Here is a 26,103-nt window from a genome sequence, read left to right on the forward strand (position 1 = left end):
TGTTTGATTGTAGGTTCGTAAACTAACAGTTCTGTTTTTCTATCAAAATAGTGTTCCTGAAACGAACAGTGTCTTATTTAAAACAAAGTCTTAGATTCTCTAGAAATTCTTGTTGTACTGACCTAATACCCAGAATAACATGTGAAGTTAGCTGATATAAGCTAATTTTGAAGCAAGGTGCTTTAAGTGATCTGTAACATAACTGTTAGTGGTTATGTTTTATAAACTTCTATTTTCTTCCAAAGAGTACATCTTCAAAAATGCCTCAAAAAGTAAGGAAGATCCAAGAGGAAAAAAATGATGTGTTTTGCTTTTCAGAAGTCATAGAGTATTGTTTTGTAAGGAAAACAAAATGAATGCTTTTTAAGTACCTATGTTTAACTCTAATCAATCTTTTTATCTTTCTTCTTTTCCTTTTGGGTCCATGAAAATACTTTCTTCAGGCTCAGGTAAGAGATTCTAAAATAGTGAAATAACCTTAACACGGGCTTCCTGGTAGTGCTTCAGCGCATCCATTGTTTATTTGTTTTTCTCTACTCTCTAATGTTTCTTTAAGAAAACATACAGAAAATTTACATATAAATTACTATACAAGATGTTATTCAAAGTCTGTTTTCAAATCTATAAAAAATACTAGTGCTGGTGTTCTTGTAGATTTATATCAAGTATTTTATCAATATTATTATTACAGCCTTTAAAACAGCAAGTTCTATAGATGTCAAATTAATTACATTTGTTATTCTTATCAGAAAGATCGCTAACTTTTTTTGCTTATATCTCAGCATGATCTCTGTTGCATATTTATCTTGATTGTGTGCAAGAAAACTGACACTCAGTGTGGATTCCAGGTATACGAGGTAGTCCCATGCCACAGTGACTGCAGCCAATATATATGGGTTACCGAGCCCTGGAGCGTCTGCAAGGTGACCAATGTGGACTTAAAAGAGAACTGTGGAGAAGGTGTTCAAACAAGAAAAGTCAGGTAACACAATATTGTTCCTCTTTCAATCTAAAGTACCTCTTGGCACGTCATCAACAAAGAACATTTACATTCTGTGCATTTTTTAATATGTCTGTCATCTGTATAATCAAAGATTCTTTTTGTCTCTTTGGCTTACTTGAGTTTTCATAGATCAATATTCTCTTAATTCAATTACTCTATTTTTTGTGTGCTGATGAAATGTTAAAATGTTTTAACATAGTATGGATTATAGTCATTGCACAAAATCCATGGCAAATGCAGTTTATGTGCAGTTCTTTTTTTCCAGATGCATGCTGAACACTGTGGATGGTCCTTCTGACACTGTAGAGGACTACCTGTGTGATCCTGAAGAGATGCCACTTGGTGCTAGAAAATGCACACTGCCATGTCCAGAAGACTGTGTTATGTCTGAATGGGGATCATGGTCTCGCTGTTCTTTGGTAAGAAGTGTATCATGTATGAATTACTGTGTTAAGGTGCTGAACTGAGCACTAAGTACATATGTAAATATCTGTATTTACTGTCATACGCTTAGATGCAAATAAAGCTGTGCAGATATTTTTCATTCAGTGAAACTGTTCCCAAAAGTTCATCTTCATAAATAAAAATGTCACAAATGGACATTCTTCCATATGGGTGGGTTCTGTGTGGTGAAATAACTTCTTCAGTGGTTTTTGCCTAGTTTTGATCCTCTCTGTAGCAGAAGGTAGCCAGTGTACTGAAAATGTCACTCTTCTGGAAAGAGCAAAGTTTGTAGTTAAACACAGAAAGATTTTGGATCTTTTCTTGCCTTCCTGACAGGAATCTCCAAAGAAAATGCCAAAAACTTCAAACATAAAAAAAGTTCCAGGACCTCTGAGTATTCAGACTCCAGTGCATTGCAGTAGGGCATTTGCAAAATGAGCCTCTAAATATCCTGTTTGTGAATGAAATCATTTCAAAGCACAGTACTGAGATATGAACTAGTTGGGAAAATACCAAGGTGTTATCCAATTAAAGGATATTTCAGCTTGCTTGGTACCAAATTTAAACAGCAGATTAAATTTGTTCTAAAGTAAAAAGGAAATGATTTCTCATAGGCAAGAACACAAGCTTGTTATTTTAAATTTACATTCTGTCAAAAGGTTACTTGAAAGGTTGTTATAATATTGCATGGAAAGGTATCAGGGTGCCATAATATCAAGATGTTTCCAATTTCTCTTTCAAGCCATGCAATGGAAGCAGTGTCCGTGAAAGGTCATCAGAATCCCTGAGACAACCAATGGAAGGAAAGTCTTGCCCTGCTGCCACAGAGACAGAAGTCTGCACTTTGAACAAAAACTGCTACCACTATGACTACAATGTGACAGGTATTTGTGGTCTTATCATCTAGTGACATCATCAGACTATGGCTTAGTTCCATTCATCTTCCAGGATAGTTTTTTCAGCTTTTTATTTCTTATCCAGAGCTGTGAGTCTCATACTGAGGACTGTTGCAGTCTGTTTGATTCATACAAAATATTATTGAAGACTGCAGCTGGGATGTAGGGTGCATGCTTTAACACCAGGAAATTTATTTAAATTATCATTTTGTTACTTCCTCAGAATCTGTGCAGATTGAATTGAATATGAACACTGCCTGCTTCCAAAAACAAGTAGCAGCTGGTTTCCCTCCATGAGCATTGCATGTGTAAAAGCTGCTATGGGGATTATTTTATGTCAACAAAATTAGAATTAAATGGGAGATGGGATCATTATGAGTTTTATCTAAAATGTCTGCTATCCTAATGAATTCCTTATTTCCAGACTGGAGCACATGTCAGCTCAGTGAGAAGGCTGTCTGTGGTAATGGAATCAAAACGCGGATGCTCGATTGTGTTCGCAGTGATGGCAAATCAGTTGACCTGAAGTACTGTGAGGAGGTGAGTGGGTACCTGTAAGATTCTTTCTAGTGGTGCTAATTAATGCTGAGCCAACTACAGTCTACAGCGTATAACCCGTCATTGCCAGCTGTTTCACAACACTATTCATGGATTGTTAAGTATCTCTGAAATGAACTGTGCCATCAACAGTGATTTTTATACAATTTCCTTTTAAGTGCCTCCATGAAGGTATGCTAATTATTATGTCCTGAAGGAAATGACTTAGAAACAATAATTAATAAAGTAGAATAAAGGCAATAAATCTTAATCAGTACACTAATCATCATTCTAATTTGATATAATGTCTGCATGGAGGTTTGGACAGCTGCCAGCATCAATCATTTACTCAATGTGTTGGAAAATATTTCTCACGTGCCATTCTGCAGCTGGGTTGAATGTTAACTTCATGTATTCAGCTGTGCAACACAAAAGGTACACAGACTAGTGTGAAAAAATGAGCAGTATGAAGGAAGTATTAATGAAATAGGAGCATGTATAGAGGTTTAGTCAACAGATAGGAACCCTTAAATTTTGAAAGAGCCATATTGCAAATGTTCAAATTAAATTCAAATTTGACAGGACTGTTTTTTTTCTGGCATTTTTCCATCATTCTAAGTGTTTTCAGTCACATAGAGATAGTAATTTGAAGTAAAATGAGAAAACAACAGAAGTTTTCAGTTGAGACTGGTACCTACTTTTGTGCCAAGTTCATCCTTTGCATGTAGATTTTGGGATTATAATCTAATCTAATATTTGGTTAATTTATGTCTTAGGAAAAACTTCAGAGTTTAGTTACTGACCAGCAATTTTATATGAAATTAATACAGGAATGCATTCATGCATTATTTTAATGTTTCAAGACATTGAAAGAAAAGTATTGTTCCTTGTGGGCTTTTCTGTAAGAAGTATAGATTAATTAAAACCAGAACATGATATAAAATATCCAACCACATGAATATCTCATCAGAAAAAAAGCATGTACTTCATTAGGTACTTAGGATAAATATAGTTCTTATAGCAAAAAGCCCTTAAATTGTTCCTATTGTTAGGAACAATTGTTCCTATTGTTAACTAAAGAATTTAAACGACCTTTAAAATAAATGGTTACTTTTTGCACTGAAATCTCATTGCAGAAAACCTCTGGAGCAATCCTGCTCCAAAAGAAATGAAAGTTTATTACCCAGGAATTAACTAGAGCAACAGAGATAACATACAGGTGTCTCAAAAACTATTTGCCATAAATGATTGGTGAATTGACATCAATGAATTGGAGTTCTTGCTTTACAACAGCTACTGTGACACAGTTTTATTTACCTTTTTTGATTTTCTGGACCATGTAGAGATACATCCTTGTGTAAAGCATCTGATCCACTCCCCAGTCACACTGTTAAGATGATGTGTTCAATTCTGGATGTATAAGCAGTGGTACAGCAAGGTCAAAGACTGATCCAATAAGTGTGAGGAGTAAAACCAGTTAACCTGATAAGCAAGAAAGCCAGGCTGTTTCAGTCTTACTGGATCCTTCAGTCTAAAGATGTGAAACTCTTTAGTGAACTCTTGTGACCTTCTGGGTCAGAAGAGGAGAGTGTTGAAGAAGTTATCAAAACATATATATATGTACTATACACTTTTCACTAATCTAATCACAAATGGTCCTTTATTTTTGTTTTGTGGTTTTTTTTTGTTTTTTTGTTTTTGTTTTTTTTGTTGTTGTTGTTGTTTGTTTTTTTTTTTTTTTTTCCTGGGGAAAGAAGAATCTTTATTTTTGCATTATAAAAGCAGTATAGAAATATTATGTCAAGTTCAAAATAAGCTGTGTGTGGTTAGAGAAGTTGATGGTAGAAGAAACACTAAGTAATTCTGTAATGATTTAGCTAATGGAATTTCCCCTGGGCTATCATAAAATTTTATATTGACTGTATGAATAAAGCAGAAGTTCTATCTAATTTATGTGTAGATCAATTTACAGAATTATGATTCTTGTTATTATATGCAAGGAAGGGAGATCAGACTAGCTAAAGCTAGAATAGCTAAAGCTATTCTGATCCCTTAAAAAATGAATGTCTTATTTCCTTGATAATACATGATTCATAAAACTAATAAAAGCCTTATATTGTATGTTGTCTTTTAACTATCACCTTTCATTTATGAGCATTAGTCTCATTAAAGACTGAATTTTCTTCCAAGTTTCCATTTTCTGGCTGTTGCTTTCATAATACATTTCATGTGATCCTGTGTTTGTTTTGGTCAATCTGAGAAGAAGCTAGCCAATCATCCTGATTACTGCCATGATAAATTAATTGGTAGAGCTTATTTCCAAGTCCTAGTTATGTTATCATAGTTCTCTTCAAACTCTCAATGCACAGTAATACTAGATTACTTGGTCTCTAAAAAATTAGCATGTCACAAGTACTCAGATTGTCTTTTTCATATTTGAAAAACAAATCACCTAAAGCAAGTTGGCTCTGGTCATTCTCAGACTTAGGAACTTATTTTTATTCATTTATCTGCAATTAAACATCAGAAAAGACTAGGAACCAGCAATTTTGTCTGAATCAGTTAGCAAATGCAAAATATTTTGATTTTTTTTTGGCAAATAGTCTGTCTAACGGATTACATGATTAACCTCTCACAGAGGTTAATCGGTCACATGAAACATACTTATAAACATATTTTTGATTATCATGGGATTTATGGTACATATTGGTCTGACAATCTGCCTCCCCTGTCATATAAAGCCAAAAATAAAGGACTCAATGCTAGTATTTGGTGTAACTTAAGTACTTGCCATTCACTCATCAGAAACCACAACTCATCCATAGCTTGTCCAGCAACCTTTTCAGATCACATTTCCAAATTTTTTGCCAGCCACATTTTCTAAGATCTGCATTGTGAACTCTGATTCATCAGACAAAAGGAGAGGGATGAAAAAAGAATGTGGAATTAATATCAAATTAGAGCAGACAAATTGTTCCTCAAATCCGTTTCAGCAGCACATCAGTGCCTAACACATGCAGCTGGCAGATCCCTAGGGGTAGTCTGGCCTTCTACTTTCTCCTCTTCACCTTTAATGTCTTGGGCTTTTGCTCCTCTAGCTGCCAAGGTCCAGCTGAGAAGGTCGGTCCTAAGAGAGAACAGTCATGTTCATGCAATTGCCAGAAAACAATTATGTAGATTTTGAGCCTTTGGTCAGAAGATTTGACCCAAAAGCAGACTTCAAAGACTATTTTGTGGATTCCTAATTATCCAAGTTCCAGATGACCCAAAAATTTCAGATGTTGACGTGTGCAATAGCTGGATAATCAAGGTTACACTGTGCAACAGCAAAAAACCTGTGAGCTCGTTATTTGATATATAATGCAGAACAGAGGTCTAAAATCTCATTTGTCTCAATATACAGTACTACAAATGCAACTTTAAGACTTGGTGAGACTACCAGGATAAGACATTTCCAGTACTTGTGGTAGTTTATTTATGAAATGTATGCTAATGTTGTGCCTAATTATTGCTTTATGCTTGCATTTAAGTAGGAAATTGAGAGTTTATTTCCTTTTTAAAGCCTTAACTGCTAGTTTCATGCCATTAACCTTTGTAGTTGTTAAAATTAATAGGTTTTGAAAAGCCTAGTTGGCTTTTTTAAAAGAAAAACAACACGTGGCAGGATTTGTCTACTTAAAGATATCAGAAGCCTTCTGGAATTCTAAAAGGCATCAATGATGATCAGGGTTCACTGATGAAGGTCAGTGAATAGGACCATCTTTTATGCTGGGAAACTGCAGATCTCTTCATATTAGCAGAATTGATTTTCCTTCGCATTTTATATCGTACCTTTTATAACTCATTTTGATGCTATGGTTGCAGGGATTTTTACTGTCATGCTAATATTTATACCACCAGTTGTATTCCATCTTGTGTTATATATTCTCATGAGTATTAGCCAGAATATCTCTTCCTCCTTGACTGGGGAATATCTGGAGCACAGGACTTTATAAGAACATAGAAATGGCTTTACAAAATCAGACCCATGCAGACCACTGTCTGTAAGCACAGACTGGCACTTCCCTGTGGGGATTGCATCATTTTTTAGTGTTTCACTGAATTCAACCCCTAGAACTTAGTACAGAACCTGTACTTGGGAGAACATGTGAGTCTGTTTCCACATTGCCTTCCCTCATTCTCCTCCACTATTTGCAGCTTTTGTATCAAAGTTACTGGTGATATCTTCCGGAAAGTTTTTTTTATTTTATTTTTATTTTTCCAGAAAAACATATATTGATGTACTTTTTTTTTAGTACAAGACATTGTCACTGTCAGTTTACAGTGTCAATGTCATGTCATTGTTACTGCGTGCAATAGAATGGATGGCTTTATTGTGCGTAATAAGATTACAAACTGTGTTAAAAACAACAGCAAAAACCTACAAAGAAACAAACGAGAGGCATAAGCAGATGCAAGAAAAGAATAAAACAGAGAAACAAACACGAGTTTCCATCTATTCTCTCATCCTCCACCTGTTTTTAGCTATTGGACTGTGCTTGCCAGATGTAGTTTCTGCCATTAATTTGTTCAGTTTCTATTGAACTCCTTTTAAAACTTGCTTTATCTGCAGTCTTCTACAAACACTGTCAAATGTATGCTCAATCTCTTCCTTTTTTAGTTTTGGACTTAGCTCCTAGCATCAGTTGCTAAGTAATACTAATTTCAGAATAACATTTTCTATGACAGGGGCCAGCCTTGAAATGAACTAAGCTGTTAATGCCTGATAGTAAAGTATTTCAAAATACTTTAATGACATGTCACAAATTATTTTGTCCCTTACTTACTGTATAGTTGAAGACTATAGGGCCTCCAACTGCATAATACACTTACAATTTAAGACAGGTCAGATAGAAGATTTATCAACTGTGATCAGTTAGAGAACATTTGGACAGCATCTCATTCTCTATGCTGAAGTTCTCTGCCAAGTGGTTGCAGAGACTCAACATACGTGCTATTTCAGGAGAAAGAAAGAGTTGAAGAAAAACCATCTTTCAAATGTTAAAAAAAGCCAGATATCCATCCTTGGAAGGGAGGGACTGCAGAAAATCAATTATATATTAACAAAGCCTGGGAGGGATGAACTGCTTAAATAGTTTGTTCACTGCCCCAGTTCTGAGAAGGAATCAAATAGAAAAATGTGACAATATGGAGAAATGGCTGTTGGTGGAGTAGTAATGGCACATTCAGTGTTATCTTAGCTCAGAAGCAGAAGTTAGAAACAATCAGTTTAGTTGAGAAGAGCGTCCTTTTAGTTAGGATAAACTTCTTAGCCAAATCTCTCAAATCATAAAGACCCAACGGATGAACTCAGTGATTCTTGTAGGTCCCTTTCAACTTTGGGTGTTCTATGATTTTATTATTCTAAATATTGATGATTTTACCACCACGGTATAAAGTAAAAGTACAAGCTGAAGCCCTCATTTTACCAGTTATTATTTAGAAAATATTTATTTAAAAGAAGATTTGAGAATATATTTAAAAGTCAGTATATGCCATTAGGACTGTGTTGCCATTGGTACTTTGTTGCATGCTCAAGTGACCAAAAGGGCAAATGACATCCTGGCCTGCATTCAAGGGAGGTGATTCTTCCCCTCTACTCTGCACTGGTGAGACCTCACCTGTAGTACTGCTTCCAGATGTGGAGTCCTGAGTACAGGAGAGACACAGACCTGTTAGAGTGAGTTCAGAGGAGGGCCACAGAAATGATCCAAGGAATGAAACACTTCCTCTGAGAGGACAGGTTGAGAGAGTTGTGACTCAGGGGAGATTTGATAGCGATCTTTCAGTATCTACAGAGTGGGCTGTAAGGAAGAATATAACAAGATCTTTAGCAGGGTCTGTTGTGAGAGGACAAGGGGAAATGGTTTCAAACTAAAAGAGGGGAGATTTAGATTGGATATAAGGAGAAAGATTTTTATGATGAGATTAGTGAAGCACTGGAAAAGGTTATCCAGAGAGGCGGTGGAAACACCATCCTTGGAGACATTTGGGGTTTAATCTAGCTGCAGCTGTCCCTGTTCATTGCAGGGGTGTTGGACTATAAGACCTTTAAAGGTCCCTTCCAAGTCAAATGATTCTATGATGATCAGAAATAGTGTGGCCAGTAGGAGTAAGGAAGAGATTGTCCCCATATACACAGCACGGGTGAGACCACTCCTTGAATATCATGCTTAGTTTTAGGCCCTTCACTACAAGGAGGACATTGACTTGGTTGAGTGCGTGCAGAGAAGAGCAATGAAGCTGCTGAAAGGACCAGCAAACAGGACATATGAGGAGTAACTGAGGGAACTTCAGTTTTTAGTCTGGAGAAGGCTGAGGAGAGACCTTATCGCCCTTTACAATTACCTGAAAGAAGGTTACAGGAAGAAAGCATCAGCCCTTTTTCTCAGGTGATGAGGGATAGTATGTTAGGAAGCTGTCTTAAAGGCGTTTAGCTTAGGTACTGACAAGGGTGATCAGGCATTGAAACAGGCTGCCCAGAGAAGTGCTGGAATCCTCATCCTTGCAGGTGTTAAACAGACAGGGATATGGTTTAGTGATGGGACTCATTCCATCAGTTTCATGGCTGGACTTGAAGAATTTAAAGATAGTTTCTAACCTAGATTATTCTATGATTCTGTAAAGTGAGATTTAAAATATTTTAATTGTTTTACTTGTTATTTAGGAATTATTTCATTTTTACTTAAAGCTTACTTGTTTCAGATTCACTCTGTCCAAACGCCTACTGAGCACTGCTGGCACAGACTGAACATTACATGCTAACTATTGGAAATTTTCTTCTAGCTTGGTTTGGAAAAGACATGGCAAATGAATATATCCTGTGTGGTGGAATGTCCTGTGAACTGTCAGCTCTCTGACTGGTCGTCTTGGTCTGACTGCTCTCAAACATGTGGCCTTTCAGGTCTGTATATAGTCTTGGAATATTTTAAAGACTGTGTTTGCTTTCCCTTCCCCTTCCTGTTTCCTTTCACCTTCCCTTCCCCTTGCCCTTTCATTTTCCTTTTCCCTTCCCTACACATAATTCTGTATTAACTCAGGGGAAAAACAGTAGCAAATTCCAAATGAATAGGCAGTATCTCCACAGAACTGCCATAAACATTTTGTCATCTTCAGAAAGAGTATTTTTCCCCAGGCTTCTGAACTGGGAATTTACTACTTTTTTTTTTTTTTGCTATTACAGGAGTAATCTGAAATCCTGATCAGACATCCTCCTTCATGCAGTACTTCATGCTGTACTGAACATACAGTGTCTGACTCAGAAAATGTAAAATAAGAAAATCCATATAACAGGCAAGAGCCAACAGATTTGCTTTACTGTCCAGTTTGTCAAATATGAAAAAAATTACATTATTCAAACACTATGCTTTTCACCAACATAGAACCATCTTGAAGAATAAATCAGCCTAGCCACTTTGCGATTACCTATATTGCTGTTTCTCATTTGCAGGAAAAATGATCAGAAGAAGGACCATAAATCAACCATTTCAAGGTGATGGGAGGCCTTGTCCTTCTCAGATGGAGCAATTCAAACCCTGTCCAGTAAAGCCTTGTTATCGGTGGCAGTATGGTCAATGGTCTGCATGCAAAGTAGAGGTAAGACCCACAGTGGACATTGAAATTATGGAGCTCACATCTAGACATGTTTGAAATACGCCTGGGTATCTGTTTCAAAGCATTGTAATCAGTTTACTTCCACATATTTTGTACAAAAATGTGAAGATTTATTTTTAGTGTTCATATTTGTCAACAGGTATAACAATGTCCTACAGACATTCAAAGTACAAAGGTAAAGTTTGGTATTTCAGTGACATCTTTGCTAATAACTGAAATCCTTACATTGTAAAAGAATAAATGTGGTAACAGATGAGCATCCTTATTGAAAAAAAAACGTCTTATCCTAGAAGAGATCTTGTCTTAAGATACTGCCATGATTGCAATTTAAAAGCACAAGCTAGATCCATACATTAAGAAACAATGGTGACAGCATATTTTTTTTGTTTGTGTCAAATGTAAAAAACAATCTATTTTTATTTTCCCTACTCAAATGAATATGTATTTTGGCAAAAAATAATAGGAGATGCTATGATATGTAGCTCAAATTCAGTCTTTTGACACTTTCCAACGTACAGCATCCATCTCCTCCTTCCCCAGGATGCTCAGTGTGGAGAAGGCACACGAGTGCGGAACATTTCCTGTGTGGTTTTTGATGGATCCACTGAAGATGTAGGCAAAATAGTAGATGAGGAATTCTGTGGAGAAATAGAGCCTATTATAGATGGTAATAAAAAGATGGTACTTGAGGAAGCATGCACTGTTCCTTGTCCAGGTAAGAAAGGTATTCAAATAAACATTACATTTCAAGATCATTTGGTTTACTCCTTCAGATTACAGTTATCAGTGTCTAGGATGAGCCACAGGCAGTAAGATATTTTTCACATTCTTTACTGATAGGGCAAATCTATCAAATGACCAACTGAGTTACTCTGGTGGTAGATTCACTACTGCTTACTGCTAGATTTTAAATTTTGCTGAGCATGAACCTGTTCTTTAGCAGTCTCACATTTAGCCAGTAAAAATAACTGCCCTATAGGGACGTGCTAATGATACGTTCCAGCTAATGTTTCCAAAAATCACTGCTTACTTTCGTATTGTGTGTACATCACTTCTTCAATTATTCATTTCTACACATGCTTCCATAATGTTGGCAAATAAAATACCTTCATTAATCAGGCATCTGATCAACACAGTGCTGATTACATCTTTCTTCAGTACAGTACAAGGTAGCTTTAATTTTTAATAGCTCTTTCACTGAAATAATGAGAACTAAGAGGTCTATTAATGAGACTGTGTATAGTCCATTTGATACTGCATCTTTTACAAAATGGTCTGCATATGTTATTTTGAAGATCTTCCTTAAATTTTCTTTAGCCAGTCTCACTAATTTATCTAAGTAGTAGAATTTTTTTTTTTTATTATTTTTACTCCATAAAATTACATTTTGCAAATCTCTATTATACTACCCTGGAATACCTGGACATTTTAATCACTTTCTCATTTCTCATTCTTATAAAGAATGCATCAGTAGTAGTTTCTACTGTCTCTTTAAAATGCTTCTGCATGAGGATATGTGACAATCTTTTTAAAACTCAACAATGCTTTCTCTTTCTAATGTCAAAGAGAAGTAATGAATAAGATATATAAAATTAGCCTAAGGTACACAGTGTACAATTCCCTAATATTCGTTAAATCCAAACATTGTGTGGAGTGTCAGCAGAAATTGAAAATGAGTCTGACCTTATGGGAATGCTACAGAAACCTATTCTGCTTTCCAACAAATAGTCTTTTTTATCGTCATTATTATTTTTAACCTCACAGATACTTAGAAAAGCCCAGAATTTCTAAGTTTTTCTAAGTCATACTCACTGTCATGAGCTCTTCACATACATCAATGATGTTTTATCTTCTCATAAAAATTCAGGGGACTGTTATTTGAAAGAGTGGTCAGAATGGAGCCTTTGTCAGCTAACCTGTGTTAATGGTGAGGATCTTGGCTTTGGAGGCATACAAGTCCGATCTCGGGCAGTAATCGTTCAGGATTTAGAGAATCAACATCTTTGTCCAGAACAAGCTTTGGAAACAAGACCGTGCAGTGGTAAGTACCAAAATACACATCGCTCTTCCTGTAATAAACAAAATACAGAACTACAGTATGTTTCTTTTCTTTCTGCTGAGGCTGTCAAAATTAGGAAATTATGGATTTGGTGAACATAGAAATGCACTTAATTTTTTATTTTCCAGATATCAAATATGTACCAGAAAAACTTGGAAAATTTAACTATTATATGTTTCCACTTCAAACACGTTTTTTAAATCCTTTTTTAATAACGAAATACCTTTTCAAGATTTGGGAAAAAAAAAAAAAATACTTGCTTTATCTGCTTGATAATTTCTTAATTAAAAAAAGGATATTATGACGCATAACCAAATTTAGAATCCTGTCTGCTCTTATCACATGACAGTGACTAAAAAGTTTGTCTTACTGCCAGTACTGTGCAAAATACCTAAGAAAAGACATTTCCTGTCCACTTAGACACCAGACAGATGAATTAAATATATATATATATATATGTTGGGCAACTAAGGTACAGAAAGACTTTATATTTTATCCCAGACTATATGAGCTGTGTACAGTGGAGTAGAGATGTGAAGCCAGATACAGCCAAGCCTGCTTTACCATACACTGGAATAGTAACTAAAGCATAGGTTTACCAAAAAGGAAAGATGACTCCTAAATGACTTTTCACAACAAATGGGCCACAGCCGTTATGAGGTTGTTGGAAATGCCTGTTTTGTCCATTAACTATATTGGTCTTACTCCACATGCAGTGTGTATAAACATTATTGTTTAGACCAGAAGAAATCCGTTCTATTCTGTATGCATCCAGTAAGTGCAGACTTCTGTGTGAACAGTATACCTTTCTGAGTTGCCGGGTGAAAGAAGGACACCATAAAAGCCATTAAGCTTAATGTATGCTGTCTACTTGCAGCTAATGGTAGGCTGACGTCTTGTCATTGAATCTCTTAAAAAATGAATGTTTTCTGTATAGATGGCCACTGCTATGAATACAAGTGGATGGCTAGCCCCTGGAAGGGATCTTCTCGAACTGTGTGGTGCCAAAGGTCAGATGGCTTAAATGTCACAGGTAATTATTTGTTTTACATATACACAAAAGCCTGGAAAATAAGTGGATAATACATTTTTTTTTTACCCCAAATGGGAATAATTTTTTAAAATAGTCTGATAAAAACACTTGTTCCTGATGTATGCTGTTGTGTTGAATAATCATATTTTTGCAGACTAAAAACGTCAGCTCTATTCCAGAATTATATAGCGTGTAACAGTAAAAGTAAAAACAAATGTTATCTTCTATATTTGACCTGGAAAGTTGCACATTTTATATATCTACAAGCATCTATATATTTCTAACTTTCACATTTCAAGCCTTACAGCAAAGTAAACTTTTATGTATTAATGTACAATGAATATACAGAGGCAGAGACAGATGCAGTGCTTGACTATAACAGACATATACATTCTGAAAATTATAACAGATTTTAATAAATACATTAATATAAATTTGTTACTTTACATCAATGGCATAAATTTATAGCAAGATAGTTCAGTAGACAGTGATTGGATGGAGTTTCTTTTGACGTAAACTAAGCCACAAAATATCTCAAATGAATGACTGAGGTGCCTGAATTTCAGAAAATCTTCATACATATCTTATTTGCATGAGATTATTTATCAGAATTGGGAATTATGCAATGTATTTGTTTTTAAAAATATTTTTATATCAACTATGGTGGTTACAAATACACCCTCAATTCCAGCTCCTGTCAGGTCAAAGGGGGAAGTTCTGATTCATGATGGAATACATCATGACTGTCTGATTTGTTACTAGAAATAAATTCTTTGTATCATTTTTACAAGGTGTTGAAGTAACTTTTGGTAGTACAGAGTCTCTTTTCTAAGTGTCATTTTGCATTAGAAAATTTCTAAAATACATCACCTTCACATCAGATGCAACAGGGCATCTTTAAATCACAATTTTTGTTGATATAAATATATTAAATTATCTATTAAATGTCCTAGAGAATTTTAAATTTCTCACTTTGGGGATTAAGGCTCTGAGATATTAAAAGGCAAAGTACATTTATAAATAATAGTCATTCACATGTAAATAATAGTTTGTTCTGAATACAGCCATATGATAAATTTCAAAACTTTGTGTTGCTGGCAGTTTTTTCATGATGCTCTCTACTGTAAGCATAAATAAATGTAAGTGGAGCTGATTCTTCTGAAATGAAAGTTCTGTGAGTTTTACATTATTTAACAGGGCCTAGTAATTACTTTCTGACTCTAAGATTTGTTTATTCTTCAAAACGGCTTTAAAATAAATGATAATTTGGCATTTATAAAACATGGACATGTATGAAAAATAGGAAATAATAACAACAACTATAATAATAAATTAGTATTGGTTACCTAAAGAATATTGTAGCAGAGAAACAAGACTATAGAAATCACCTATTTAATAAGGAAAAGTGATGGATCTAGATCTAGTCCATTTAGAATGCCAGAGAAATATGCGTTAGCATTACTCAATCTAGAAGAGATGGAAATTGCAAAGCAGATAACAATCTATCAGAAAGACAGATGTTAACAGATCAAAACTGAGATGAGAATGGATGGTTATGGGGGTAAGTTAGCCTCTAAAGACTTACTTTATTAATTTAATTAAATTTCCCTAGCCATATTTATGAAATATTTGAGAATACACTCACCTCAAAGGAGAACTGCAATATTACATGAAAAGAGTGGCAATCTATAAGACTGAGTAATGAAATATACTAAAAGTTATTTAAAGAATTGCTAGCTCACATACTTCTTTTCTGCAGTGGTGGGACTTTAGCATAATATAATGCCTACCTTGATAATCCAATTTAAGGAAAAACATTCCAAGCCAAGCAGACAAGAGAAAGATGGGAAGATCTCCACTTTGAGCATCTTAGTAGATTATTGTGTTAACAACAGGAGCAAAAGCCTACCAGAATGAGGAGAAAATGAATCCATGAACCTTTCTAAATGCTGACAGGACCTCCATGGCAGACCAACCTAGGTTCTATATTATAGAACTCTTTTTAAGAATTTGTTCTGTATGTGGTTTTAGACTGTGGTACTTTTCTGATTTGAAATGAAGACAAATGGAAAATTCCAGAGACTAATGTCTCAACTGTTCCCATGCAGTACAAAACTATGTTTTTGATACATTATTTCAAAGAAAGCACTTGAATGTAATGTTCTGTGAGAACTTCCCTGCAGGAAGTATACAATTATGAAGCAGACTGTAAATTCACATTCAAAGTTTTTTTTGAACGTACTTTGTATAATCTGTAGCATTGAAAAGCTCAAAATGGTAAATACACACACATGATTGATTTGAATGGAAGTTACTTAATTTGATCTAGAATCAACCCATATCTTAGATCACTGTATTTCTTTAATGCCTTCTCACTGCACATCTGGCTCTAAGATAGTGTGTTTAAATTCAGATATTGTTTTCATGAGTCCTGTTCTTATTTTAAGACCTCTATTTATTTATTTCCTTGTACAATATTATTGTGCTGAATAGTTGTTTTTTACTTGAAGGTGTTGTTTTCCTACGGGCAATGAAGCTACTATCTCCTTCTTCAGCTTGCTTGGATGACTGATACTTTATTACATAGATTCTCACAGGCATGTGATTTATATGCTAGATGCACAGTTTTCCTTTATGAGGGTGAGAAAAACTGATGACAACCAGCAGGGTTTACTTTATTCCTCATCAGCCATACTGTTAACAATTTGATCTATATAACCACATCTAACTGCATCTGCTATGACTGTGACCAATGTGAGCTATCGGGATTTCATCATCATGTCATACCAGCATAAAAATATAGTTAATTTGGGAGATGCAAGATAAGTTGTCCTGTTGCAGTATAAATGTTAAAGTATGTACTGCATGTCTTTCTGAAAGACAGAGGGAAACTCAGATACATTCAAACTGATTCTATGTATATTTTGAAGTCAACCTGGTGGAAATGATAGTGAAAGCCTGATTGTGTGTGTTGGTCCATAACAATAACTGCTCTGTAAATAAAGATGTAGCAATGAGAACTAGGGCAGTATAGAAAGGAAAGAAACACTGATAACCGCTTTCTATCATGGCATTCAGTATATGTTCTTCACTTCTGAAAAACTTTTCTTAGACTAGAATGGAGTATGGCTTCATAAGAGGCAAAACTATAGTGTGAGTAAAATTAGCTAATGAGGAATATCAGAAAACATAAACTCATAAACTGAATGAATACTTTATTTTCAATTTGGCAGCAAAGAGATATGCCTTTATTTTCTTTGTGGATGCAGTTTTAATATGCTAGATACTAGGAGGGCCCTAGAAAACCCAAATCTGTTTCTTCAAGCACAACAAAATATGTAAACTTACTGATTTGTGCAACCCAGCAAAGGAACAAAAAGTGAAAAGAAGATCACTTGCCAAATATTAGTTCTCTAAAATGTGAATGAATGAAAATCTACCTGCTATATCCTTACTGTAGCAATGAAAAATACTTGAGACAAATTATCCTTCCCCTACAATTAAGAGTAGGAGTCTTAAATTCAGTTTAATAATAAAATGGTAATCTGTGACACACTGTAGGAAATAATGGCATCAGTATTTTCATCAGAGGAGAGGTATTACCATGTCAAAATATAATTTTCTGTCCTACAGGAGGCTGCTTAGTGCTGCGCCAACCAGATGCTGACAGGTCATGTAACCCACCATGCAGCCAACCCCACGCTTACTGCAGTGAGGTATGTGCTAATGCATCAGAGCACTAAACAACCCCATGAGGGCTTTCCCATGCATCTCTGCATGTCAAAGATTGTGCCAACACATGTATTTTCAGAGATTTTTGATCATTGCTTTGATAAAATCAACCTTAGACTGTTTTCTACCTCTCAATTAAATGTTGAATAATCTGTGTTCATTTGCTATGATACTTCATAAAAATATATGAAGAGGTACTCTCCAGGCTAGCACTCCTCAAAACAATCTTCTCTTCCAGTCATCCTTGTTGTTATGCTTTATAGCGCACAGAAAACTTGTTTTTCTGCTACACAGCGTAAAACACTTGTTCCCTACAGACTAGAACATGCAGTTGCGAAGATGGATACACTGAAGTTATGTCCTCCGATGGCACACTCGAACAGTGCACTCTCATCCCAGTGGTGGTGATTCCCACCATGGAGGACAAAAAGGGAGATGTGAAAACGAGTCGAGCTGTGAACCCTACCCAGCCCTCCACTAACCAGTCAGGACGAGGAAGGACCTGGTTTCTACAGCCTTTTGGGCCAGGTGAAGTCATGCAATGAGCAGTACATAATGCTAACTACTTCTGCAGGGCCTGGCATTCAAGTATTTGCGATGACAGGGAATAAAAGAAAAATCCTTAAGTGCTCATTTAAGAAGACAAACACCTGACTGAAGGCAGAGAAAGGGACAATAGTAAACTGTTGCCATTTTCTGCTGGCGCATCAACATATCTAATGATATTTTGCATTCCAGAAGATTTCTTTTAATTCCAGATACTTGTTAAAATTCACAGAAGCTATTAAAAATGTGACTTCAGAAGGGCATTAATAGCAAAGGTGCAAGCTAGGATTTTAGATCATGCCACCTTAATTGATAATGCCACTGAGAAAGGTGTGAAGAGGTGGCACAGAAATCTGTAAAGGATAAGTATTGCTTGAAGTTTACAGCCATGACATGAATGATAGAGAAATAATCAGTATAGATATGGCATCTTTTTCTTCCATATCTAATCTACTTCATGTTAGACAAGAGCTAACCGTAATTTTTAACACAGACATGCTTTAATTCACTATATGAAATGTTTGCTCATATTGACCATGTTCTTTAGAGCTGAACAAGAAGTAAGAAATATGCTCAGAGTTACGCCATTAAAATATTTCATAAAGTCCATCGTGTAATCAGATTTCAGTAAATATTTTCTGATACTATCACTGATACAAATAAAAGTTTCAGTGACAAAATCCTTTCAGAGAAAGAAATTTTATTCTTATCAAAAATGTCAATTATATAGAGAACAATTAATTATTTTCTTGTCTTTTAATCACATAGAGCTAAATATTTTTACACACTTGTGTATTAGTGTTTATTTCTAAAGCTTCCATGAAAGTTTTAAATCTGAAGATTGAAAGCAGTATCTTTACTTGCATAAACTAAAACACTGCAAATTGAGAACAGCAGTACTTACAACAAGCAGATTAAATCAAGTTTGGGTTATAAATACTTTAGTTAGATCCCATTAGTCCTGGTAGTATTGACTGTTATTTGTACTTTGATACTATACATGATACCTCCAAGAAAATGGTCTTTACTCCAATTAGTTATTACTTTAATCCACAATAAAAATAATTTTAAAAAAGAAATTAAGATTTTTTGGTCCTCTTTAAAAAAAAAAAAAAATCTTAACAAATATGCTATTGTTAATTCACTCTAATTCCACATTAAAATGCCGTAGGGTGTGTTGTAGCAGTCAGAGTGATGACTATAAGCAAATATCAGGTAGTTGCATTGAACTTTATAGAACACAGATGCTTATGTGAGTTCAGACATATTTTTTGGAACAAGAAGGAGTTGAGAGTTTTCAGGAAACCTCATGAATGTTCCAGTAATTCCTGTTTTGACTTAATAAGGCAGCATAGTTCAGTGTAGATAAAAACAATGATACTCAATTGAACTAATACTTGATTTGTGATTGATTGTTTTCATTCCATGATTAGCTAACTTCTAGAAAGGTTTGATTTACTCTGCTATAATCATTCCTTTCCATACAGTTTCGAAGCCTAGGTGTAAAGTAATTCTTCAACAATTTTCAACAGACTATACTACAGTTCCAGAAAGGAAAGTTTTTATCCTCACAGCTGTCTTCGCTGATTTATCTTGCCAAATAGATGCCATTACCTCATACACAAGAAATAATCTGTCCAAAGGAATTCAAAGTGCCTGTATGAGATGCGATGCCCATGTTTTCATAATATAAATGACCTCATTAACACAGTTCCCCATTCTGACAAAAATACATAAATTCATACACAAGATAATGCCTATCTTTTCTTCAAGGAGATAATATTATTTTAAAACAAGCAAACCCAGAACAACTTCAAACCTGTTACATTTACCAGTGGAAATAAACCAAGGAAAGAAAATTATCTGTATGTTAATAATGAAATCTGAATTCTTCTCATTCCTGCTATCATATCTTAGGATATGTTCAACTTACCTAAAACTGATCAATTATTTCCCTTATATTGGTTACTCTCAATTATAATGTCATTAAGTACATTAATTTAGTGAAGAAAAAAGGTTTTTATATTAGTGTTATTTGAGTTGTTCATGACTATAACACTTTGCAGAAAGACTAAAATTAACTGCATACCAATACCAATGGTTACTCTGAATTAGAACAAATTCAGCATGGTTTTTGTTCTTATCAGAAGTTGGAGAAACATCAGCTGCATTGGTTATGCCTTACACCTCTACAGAAGCATCAGAAAGCAAAACATATTTTGTCAGAAAAAGATTAGATGTATTTACTTACCATGATATTGAAAATATATGCAGGGCTTCATGGAAGAACAATTTTGCTTCTCATAAATGAAATAATTCAGCTTTTCAATGGAATTTTCTTTGACAAGGCAGTAGGCCCCCTGTAAAAGAATGTTTTCATCAAGCAGATGAAATGTGTAAAGTGAGTCATAAAAAAATAGCAAATCCAACAGGATGCACTGACCTTGTGTTGCAACGTACTCATTTAGGGATCAGATCAAAACCCCCAAAAGTTACACCATTCTTCCTTGGTTTTGCTAGGGTAAGCAAGTGAATCCATAATTGAGACAAAAAGGAGAATGGGATGTATCCATCAGACTGCAGGGACATTGTGTCCAAAATATAAACTGCACAGGCTGGACATAAGTACAGGTCTTATTACCAATAGGCCATTGCTCTATCCCTGAGCATGAGTTGTTGCTTTTTTTTTTGGATTTTTTTTTTTTTTTTTTTTTTTGGCTTGTTCTGTGAGAACAAAAAACTTGTGTATGATATTAGATGAAATTAAAATGTATTAACTACTTTTTGCAGTAGTTAAAGTTATGTATCTGTATCTAAAGAACTAATGAGGTAAAACGCGTTAAATTTATTTTAAAATGGAAAATTAAATAGCAATGAGAATGAAAATAATAGATTGATTTCCCAGAGGTAGACTAGAAAGTGATTCTGCCTTTCTGTCCTGCTGAAGGGGTTTCCCCTTAGCAATGGACCCAGGGTCTGAGTACCCTGGGGCTCTAACTTGTTGCCATGCTGTTTTTTTCCCGTGTCTCAGCATCATTCAGATTACTTGGACTTTAGCTGAAAAGCAGAACAAAAGAGCACAGAGAAGCTATCACTCAGTTGTTTAACAGTATTTACTCTTATTAGGCTGTAATTGCTTGTGAATACATTTATTTTGGATTATAAAAGTATTTCTATACCATATCAGAACTAATAATTCAGCAAGACTAACTGAAACACTACTGACTAACATTCATTCCTTTTAGATGGGAGGCTGAAGACCTGGGTTTATGGTGTAGCTGCTGGTGCATTTGTTTTACTCATCTTTATTGTTTCTATGATCTATCTAGCCTGGTGAGTTCCTTAATTATTTACCAACAAGCAGTCCCTTGCAGACTGTAATAATGAAAGCATTTATATTTGTAGCTTTAGGAGCTGCAGATACTTCTTCTATAAACTGTAATGTTTAAATTTCTATGTACTTTTGTCCAAGCTGGGGTTCATGGGCTCTGTTTGTAGCCCAGATGATAGATAAACTGATAGACTGTCTTGAGATCAGGAGAATTTCTTGCAAATATGGCATATCTTAGTGGATAGTTTATTTTCACTTATCTCTGTCCATGGTGATTTCATTGCAGCTATATCACAAAACGCAAAAAGAAGTATCAAAAAGGAAACTTAATTGTCAGGCAAGTCTGATTTGATATTTGGTGGGATATAGAGAAATATAACTAAAATAAGGCTGGAGGTTTTCTCATGTGTTTTCATAAGTGATATATACTTTTGAAAATATTACTGCATGAAAAAAGAGAAGATTTTTGCAAAAGCAAGTAATTTTTGAGAACGTTCTCCCTGAAGTTAATTGGATCCTGCTTGGAATTTCTGATCCAGATGACTGTGAAGGTAGAAGATGAGGTCTTAGACATCAAGATCTTGGCTGTACTGCATAAGTTAACATTTAGGTGACTTCTGGATTTATTTTTTAGTAAACTTTCTCCAAAATCTCACTTATGTGTAGGTAAGAAAGAAAATATTTTCTGAAAGAAAGAAAAAGTAAGCTTTTAACTTCACTGCATGTTCTTCAGACTGTGGCCACTGCAAGCCCCTATAAGAGCTGTTTTGGGAACAAAGATTTTGGTTTGGATGGGCTGATTGACATATCCTATAAATATCCAATAAAAGTTTATTGGACAACAGAATGCAGGCGCTGATTTAAATAAATGCTTATAATATACTCTAAAAGAAGGCAAGAACTAAGGCTCATATATTTTAATTAAAGATAAAATACATAAACATACATTTTTATTTGGCTTAAACATTTTTAAAACTATAGCAAATGGATTGAAAATACTGCTGGATTAAAATTTAAGTCTAGAATAGATTGAAAATGTTTATGGCTAGCAGCCACATCCATGATACTTAAGACTGGTTTGATTTTAACATCTGGAATTAACCTTAGTTACTCCAGAAAGTATGAGATAAAACTAATCATGAGATGGAACAATAAGGTGGAAACCCCCAGTATGTCAAGAGAAGATTTCACTCACGTAAGATTTCACTCATTGGTTGCTCCATTGATACAGAACCAAATATTGCACTGTAGCCTATGGGCTTTTCTGAAAAATGACTGATCTTGTATGATTATGTGCCAAAAATTTCATCAAGTCACATCAGTACCATAACAGCCTGTTTCTGAACAACTGAACTTTGAATTAGGTGTTGCTTTGGGTTGATAAAATGATAAGCTTTTACAAATGATCAAATGTGTTATCTTATTACAACACAGTCATCTTTCATTTAAGAATGAAATCCATCATTGCTGTTATCAGCTTCTTGTTCTATTTACAAATTATCTTATTGTTTCAGCAAAAAGCCAAAGAAGCCCCAGAGAAGGCAGAACAACCGGCTGAAACCTTTAACCTTGGCTTATGATGGAGATGCAGATATGTAAAATAGAACTTCTCACGGTGACAAATGGAGTTTTAATTATTGGATTGAAATCAGAAGGTATCCAAAGCCACAGGGATTTTATATGGAATGGATTTAACTGTTTTGACTTTCTTTTTTGTAACTGCACTGTAGATAAAGATGGATGGATTTCATAATGCCTATGGATATTCAAGGCATTACTGCTTTACTTTAGACCATCAACACTGAGAAATCTGGCAGAATCAATTTAATAGACACTACAATGGGAGATATTTGTGGTCTTTCCTAAATCTTACAAGCTATAAGCACCACTTCTGTCTCCAGAATACTGTAACTGATATTGTATTAACAGTTGAAAGCCCCTGCAACATTAACCAAGTATAATCAGTACGCATGAAGAGTTTGTACCAAGAGTTTGTATGACTCTTTATATTCAAGCAGAGCGCATATACTCAGTTGAAGAATATGTATTACTCTATCAGATTATATACTTGTTGAAGAGCAATTTAGTGCTTATTACATTAACTTTTAACTGAGATTAACCCATGAGCAAGTTCAACAGTTTGGCAGTTGATGACAACTTGTGTTAACCTGCATTTCAGAGGGCAATAACTCACTTGCAAAATTCTGCCCTATTATCACTCCAAAATATAAAGGCCTCATATACACATCCAGAAAGGAGGCATTCTCAGATTCAATATTTTCTAGCGGTTGCTGTCTGGAAAAAGAATACCCACTGTAAATGTTACAATACATTTCTACTTTCTCTAACTCAAACTGTTGCCTGCATCTTTTTGCTACATGTAAGGCAATTTTTTGCACTATATTAGTGCAGCATGATATGCACTTAACTAGTATTGCCATAGTAACCGCCTCTTTTCAGTAAGGATGATGATGTATCTTGTGCAAGGAGTGTCAAGTAGACAGGTCTTCAATCCTGAAGAGAGTAGCGTTGGTTTGGACTGCGACTGGATGGAATCGGCTAACAACATGTACTGTACACACCGATCCTCGTCACAGTGGCCATTTGTGGTCTGTATCATGGCAGTAATACAAGTGTCTAGTTTCTTGCCCCATCTACCTATACAAGTATAGATTGTCCTGCTGGTTTCTAATTGTACTTTGAAGGCTGTTTATGACTAGATTTTTTATATTTGTTAACTTTGTTAGAAAAAAAAGAAAAGAAAAGTGACTGCCCTCTAATCTTGAGTGATATTGTCTAAAAAGTTATTCTGATTGTTTGTTAGCTAAAAGAAAAAGGTTTTGCTTTTTTTTTTCCCTTCCACTAGTGAGAGAATTTTCACTGTTGCTGACAGTGCAATATTCAGAGCCCTTTTTATCTTTTCTAATTAGGATAATTGGATAGACTCTTTTAATTATTCAGTTAAACTCTTGAGTGTACTGGCAAGTAAACAACAATAGTTCTGCCATTTTAATTGTCATAACTTTTTAAAGAATTCTGGCAGTATGAAAGCTCACTGTTAACCTCTTCCATACTTACGGCTTTTCAGTGTTACGCTTCTGACATCAAGCTCATTGACTTGCCATTGTATCTACATGCCTGTTACACATTCATGACCTGAGAAGGATAATTCTCATAAAATGGCTTCTATGTATATTCTGAAGCAAACATATAACTGACTGTGCCACTATAAGCAATACAATTACAAAATGTTATCAGGCAACCTGTCAAAAATAATTGTTATATAAAGCTCAGTATTAGGTTCTCAGGTCTTTTTTATAACCTAAACCATTTCTGCCTATTCATCATACTATTTACTCAAGAAGCACCCATTTTTGCCTGTTGAATAAAATTGCAGCTTTGCAAACTTTGGCCCAGATTCACTGAAATCAGTGACAGGTCTCACTGACATCAGAGGATGACATCAGTCCTTAAAAATACCTATCTCTATAGGTATTTTTAAAACAGTTCTTGAAACCAATGTGCAATCCAAGCAAAAATGATCCAACTTTTAGCTAGCTTAAATTACCAATGTAGAATTACTGCATTAAAAAAAAAAAAAAAAAAATCTTATTACCACTGCATAAGTATTCTCCTTAATGGGAATGGTAAGCAGAGAGGAACAACAGTAACAATCTTTTTGTACATGTTTATTTTCTCATTTTATACCTTGATCCACAGCTGGTGAAGTGCCATGGCCCCCTACCTCAGTAGTAGTTCATTCATACATGTATTGCAGAACTAGGGGCTTCAGTCTTGCATTTCTGTGTGAATATTCCTAGGAAGAAAAGAAGGAAAGAAAGAAAGAAAGGAAAACACCAAATCTCAATATATTTAATTAAGTCAGAATTCTTGGGTAAGAAACAAGAAAAACCTAACTGATTCCTATCTTATTGAGCATAAAGAAAATAAAATGAAAAAGTTATAAAGTTTTTAAGAACAGTAAATATGTGGAAACATGAAGCTTAATCATGATTTTTGTACTTTAAAAAGAATGATTCTGTGTTATCAAATGGTATTGGACCAATAGGGAATTGAGGGAACAGGATTTCTTTCAATGGTAATGAGTCATTTTTATTTAATATACTGGCTGGTCATAGCAGGAGCTGTTGCCTAGTTCCTACCTAGAAGATTTCCATGCCCTAAATCTAAGAAGTTAATAACGTGAAACTAAAGGTATGCCATCTCCTGTTTCTTACAAGTATTGACGATTGAAGAAGGGGGGTTTTGTTTATTTAAGTATGTTTGGCCTTTGCAATCCATGTGAGTATTTTAGGATGTTAATACATGTTTTATTGGTTCAGTGAATTTTGCTGATGCACATCTGCATCATACTAGTGCTGCATTTAAAATCCAGAGTGCATTTTTTGTTTTTATTTTTTACAAAGTGCACAGAAATGTGAAGCCAAAATGGCTTCCCTCTTTATCAAGAAAAAAAAAGTATTAGTCTATAAGGAGGGCTGAAATGTTATGTTAAGCTAAATGTTGCAAAGGTGACTAAGCCCCTTTAGCATTGACACAGAAATAATAAGTGAATTATCAGTATAGAATGACAAGCAATTTGCTTTAAAAATCAGAGTGGTTCTACAAATCCAGTGCCTAAAGCAGCCACTACTGTAGATTGTTAGATTGTGAAAGTAAAGTGATCAAATAAACCATTCAGAAAATAGCAAAGTAGACATTTTCCTGTTGATGTGGTGGTTTGTGTTTTCCTTTTTAAATCTGTAGTTTCTAGATTACTGTGTCTGCTTTGAGTCCTGGACTAGTTCCTTTTTGAAGCTTTGTTGCGACTGCACAAGCTTGTTTATATTTAGTATAAAGCATCCATTT

General features: G+C 34.9%; 1 protein-coding gene across 1 annotated transcript in view; it reads left to right on the plus strand.

Annotated features, from left to right (window-relative positions):
* The window catches only part of THSD7A (thrombospondin type 1 domain containing 7A), a 193,127-nt gene extending 168,137 nt beyond the window's left edge, over positions 1–24,990 (plus strand). The window contains exons 16-29 of the mRNA XM_090142742.1: positions 444–449; positions 849–982; positions 1,269–1,422; positions 2,190–2,331; positions 2,768–2,883; positions 9,706–9,823; positions 10,370–10,515; positions 11,074–11,248; positions 12,401–12,574; positions 13,530–13,625; positions 17,259–17,341; positions 17,675–17,885; positions 21,149–21,236; positions 22,749–24,990. Coding sequence (XP_089998868.1) covers positions 444–449; positions 849–982; positions 1,269–1,422; positions 2,190–2,331; positions 2,768–2,883; positions 9,706–9,823; positions 10,370–10,515; positions 11,074–11,248; positions 12,401–12,574; positions 13,530–13,625; positions 17,259–17,341; positions 17,675–17,885; positions 21,149–21,236; positions 22,749–22,833 — 1,728 coding nt within the window. The 3' untranslated portion in view covers positions 22,834–24,990. The remainder of the gene's footprint in view (positions 1–443; positions 450–848; positions 983–1,268; positions 1,423–2,189; positions 2,332–2,767; positions 2,884–9,705; positions 9,824–10,369; positions 10,516–11,073; positions 11,249–12,400; positions 12,575–13,529; positions 13,626–17,258; positions 17,342–17,674; positions 17,886–21,148; positions 21,237–22,748) is intronic.
* Positions 24,991–26,103: the final 1,113 nt, after the last annotated feature.

Source organism: Phasianus colchicus, chromosome 6 (genome assembly GCF_987193195.1).
Source record: "Phasianus colchicus chromosome 6, bPhaCol1.hap1.1, whole genome shotgun sequence".
Taxonomy (NCBI): Eukaryota; Metazoa; Chordata; class Aves; order Galliformes; family Phasianidae; genus Phasianus; species Phasianus colchicus.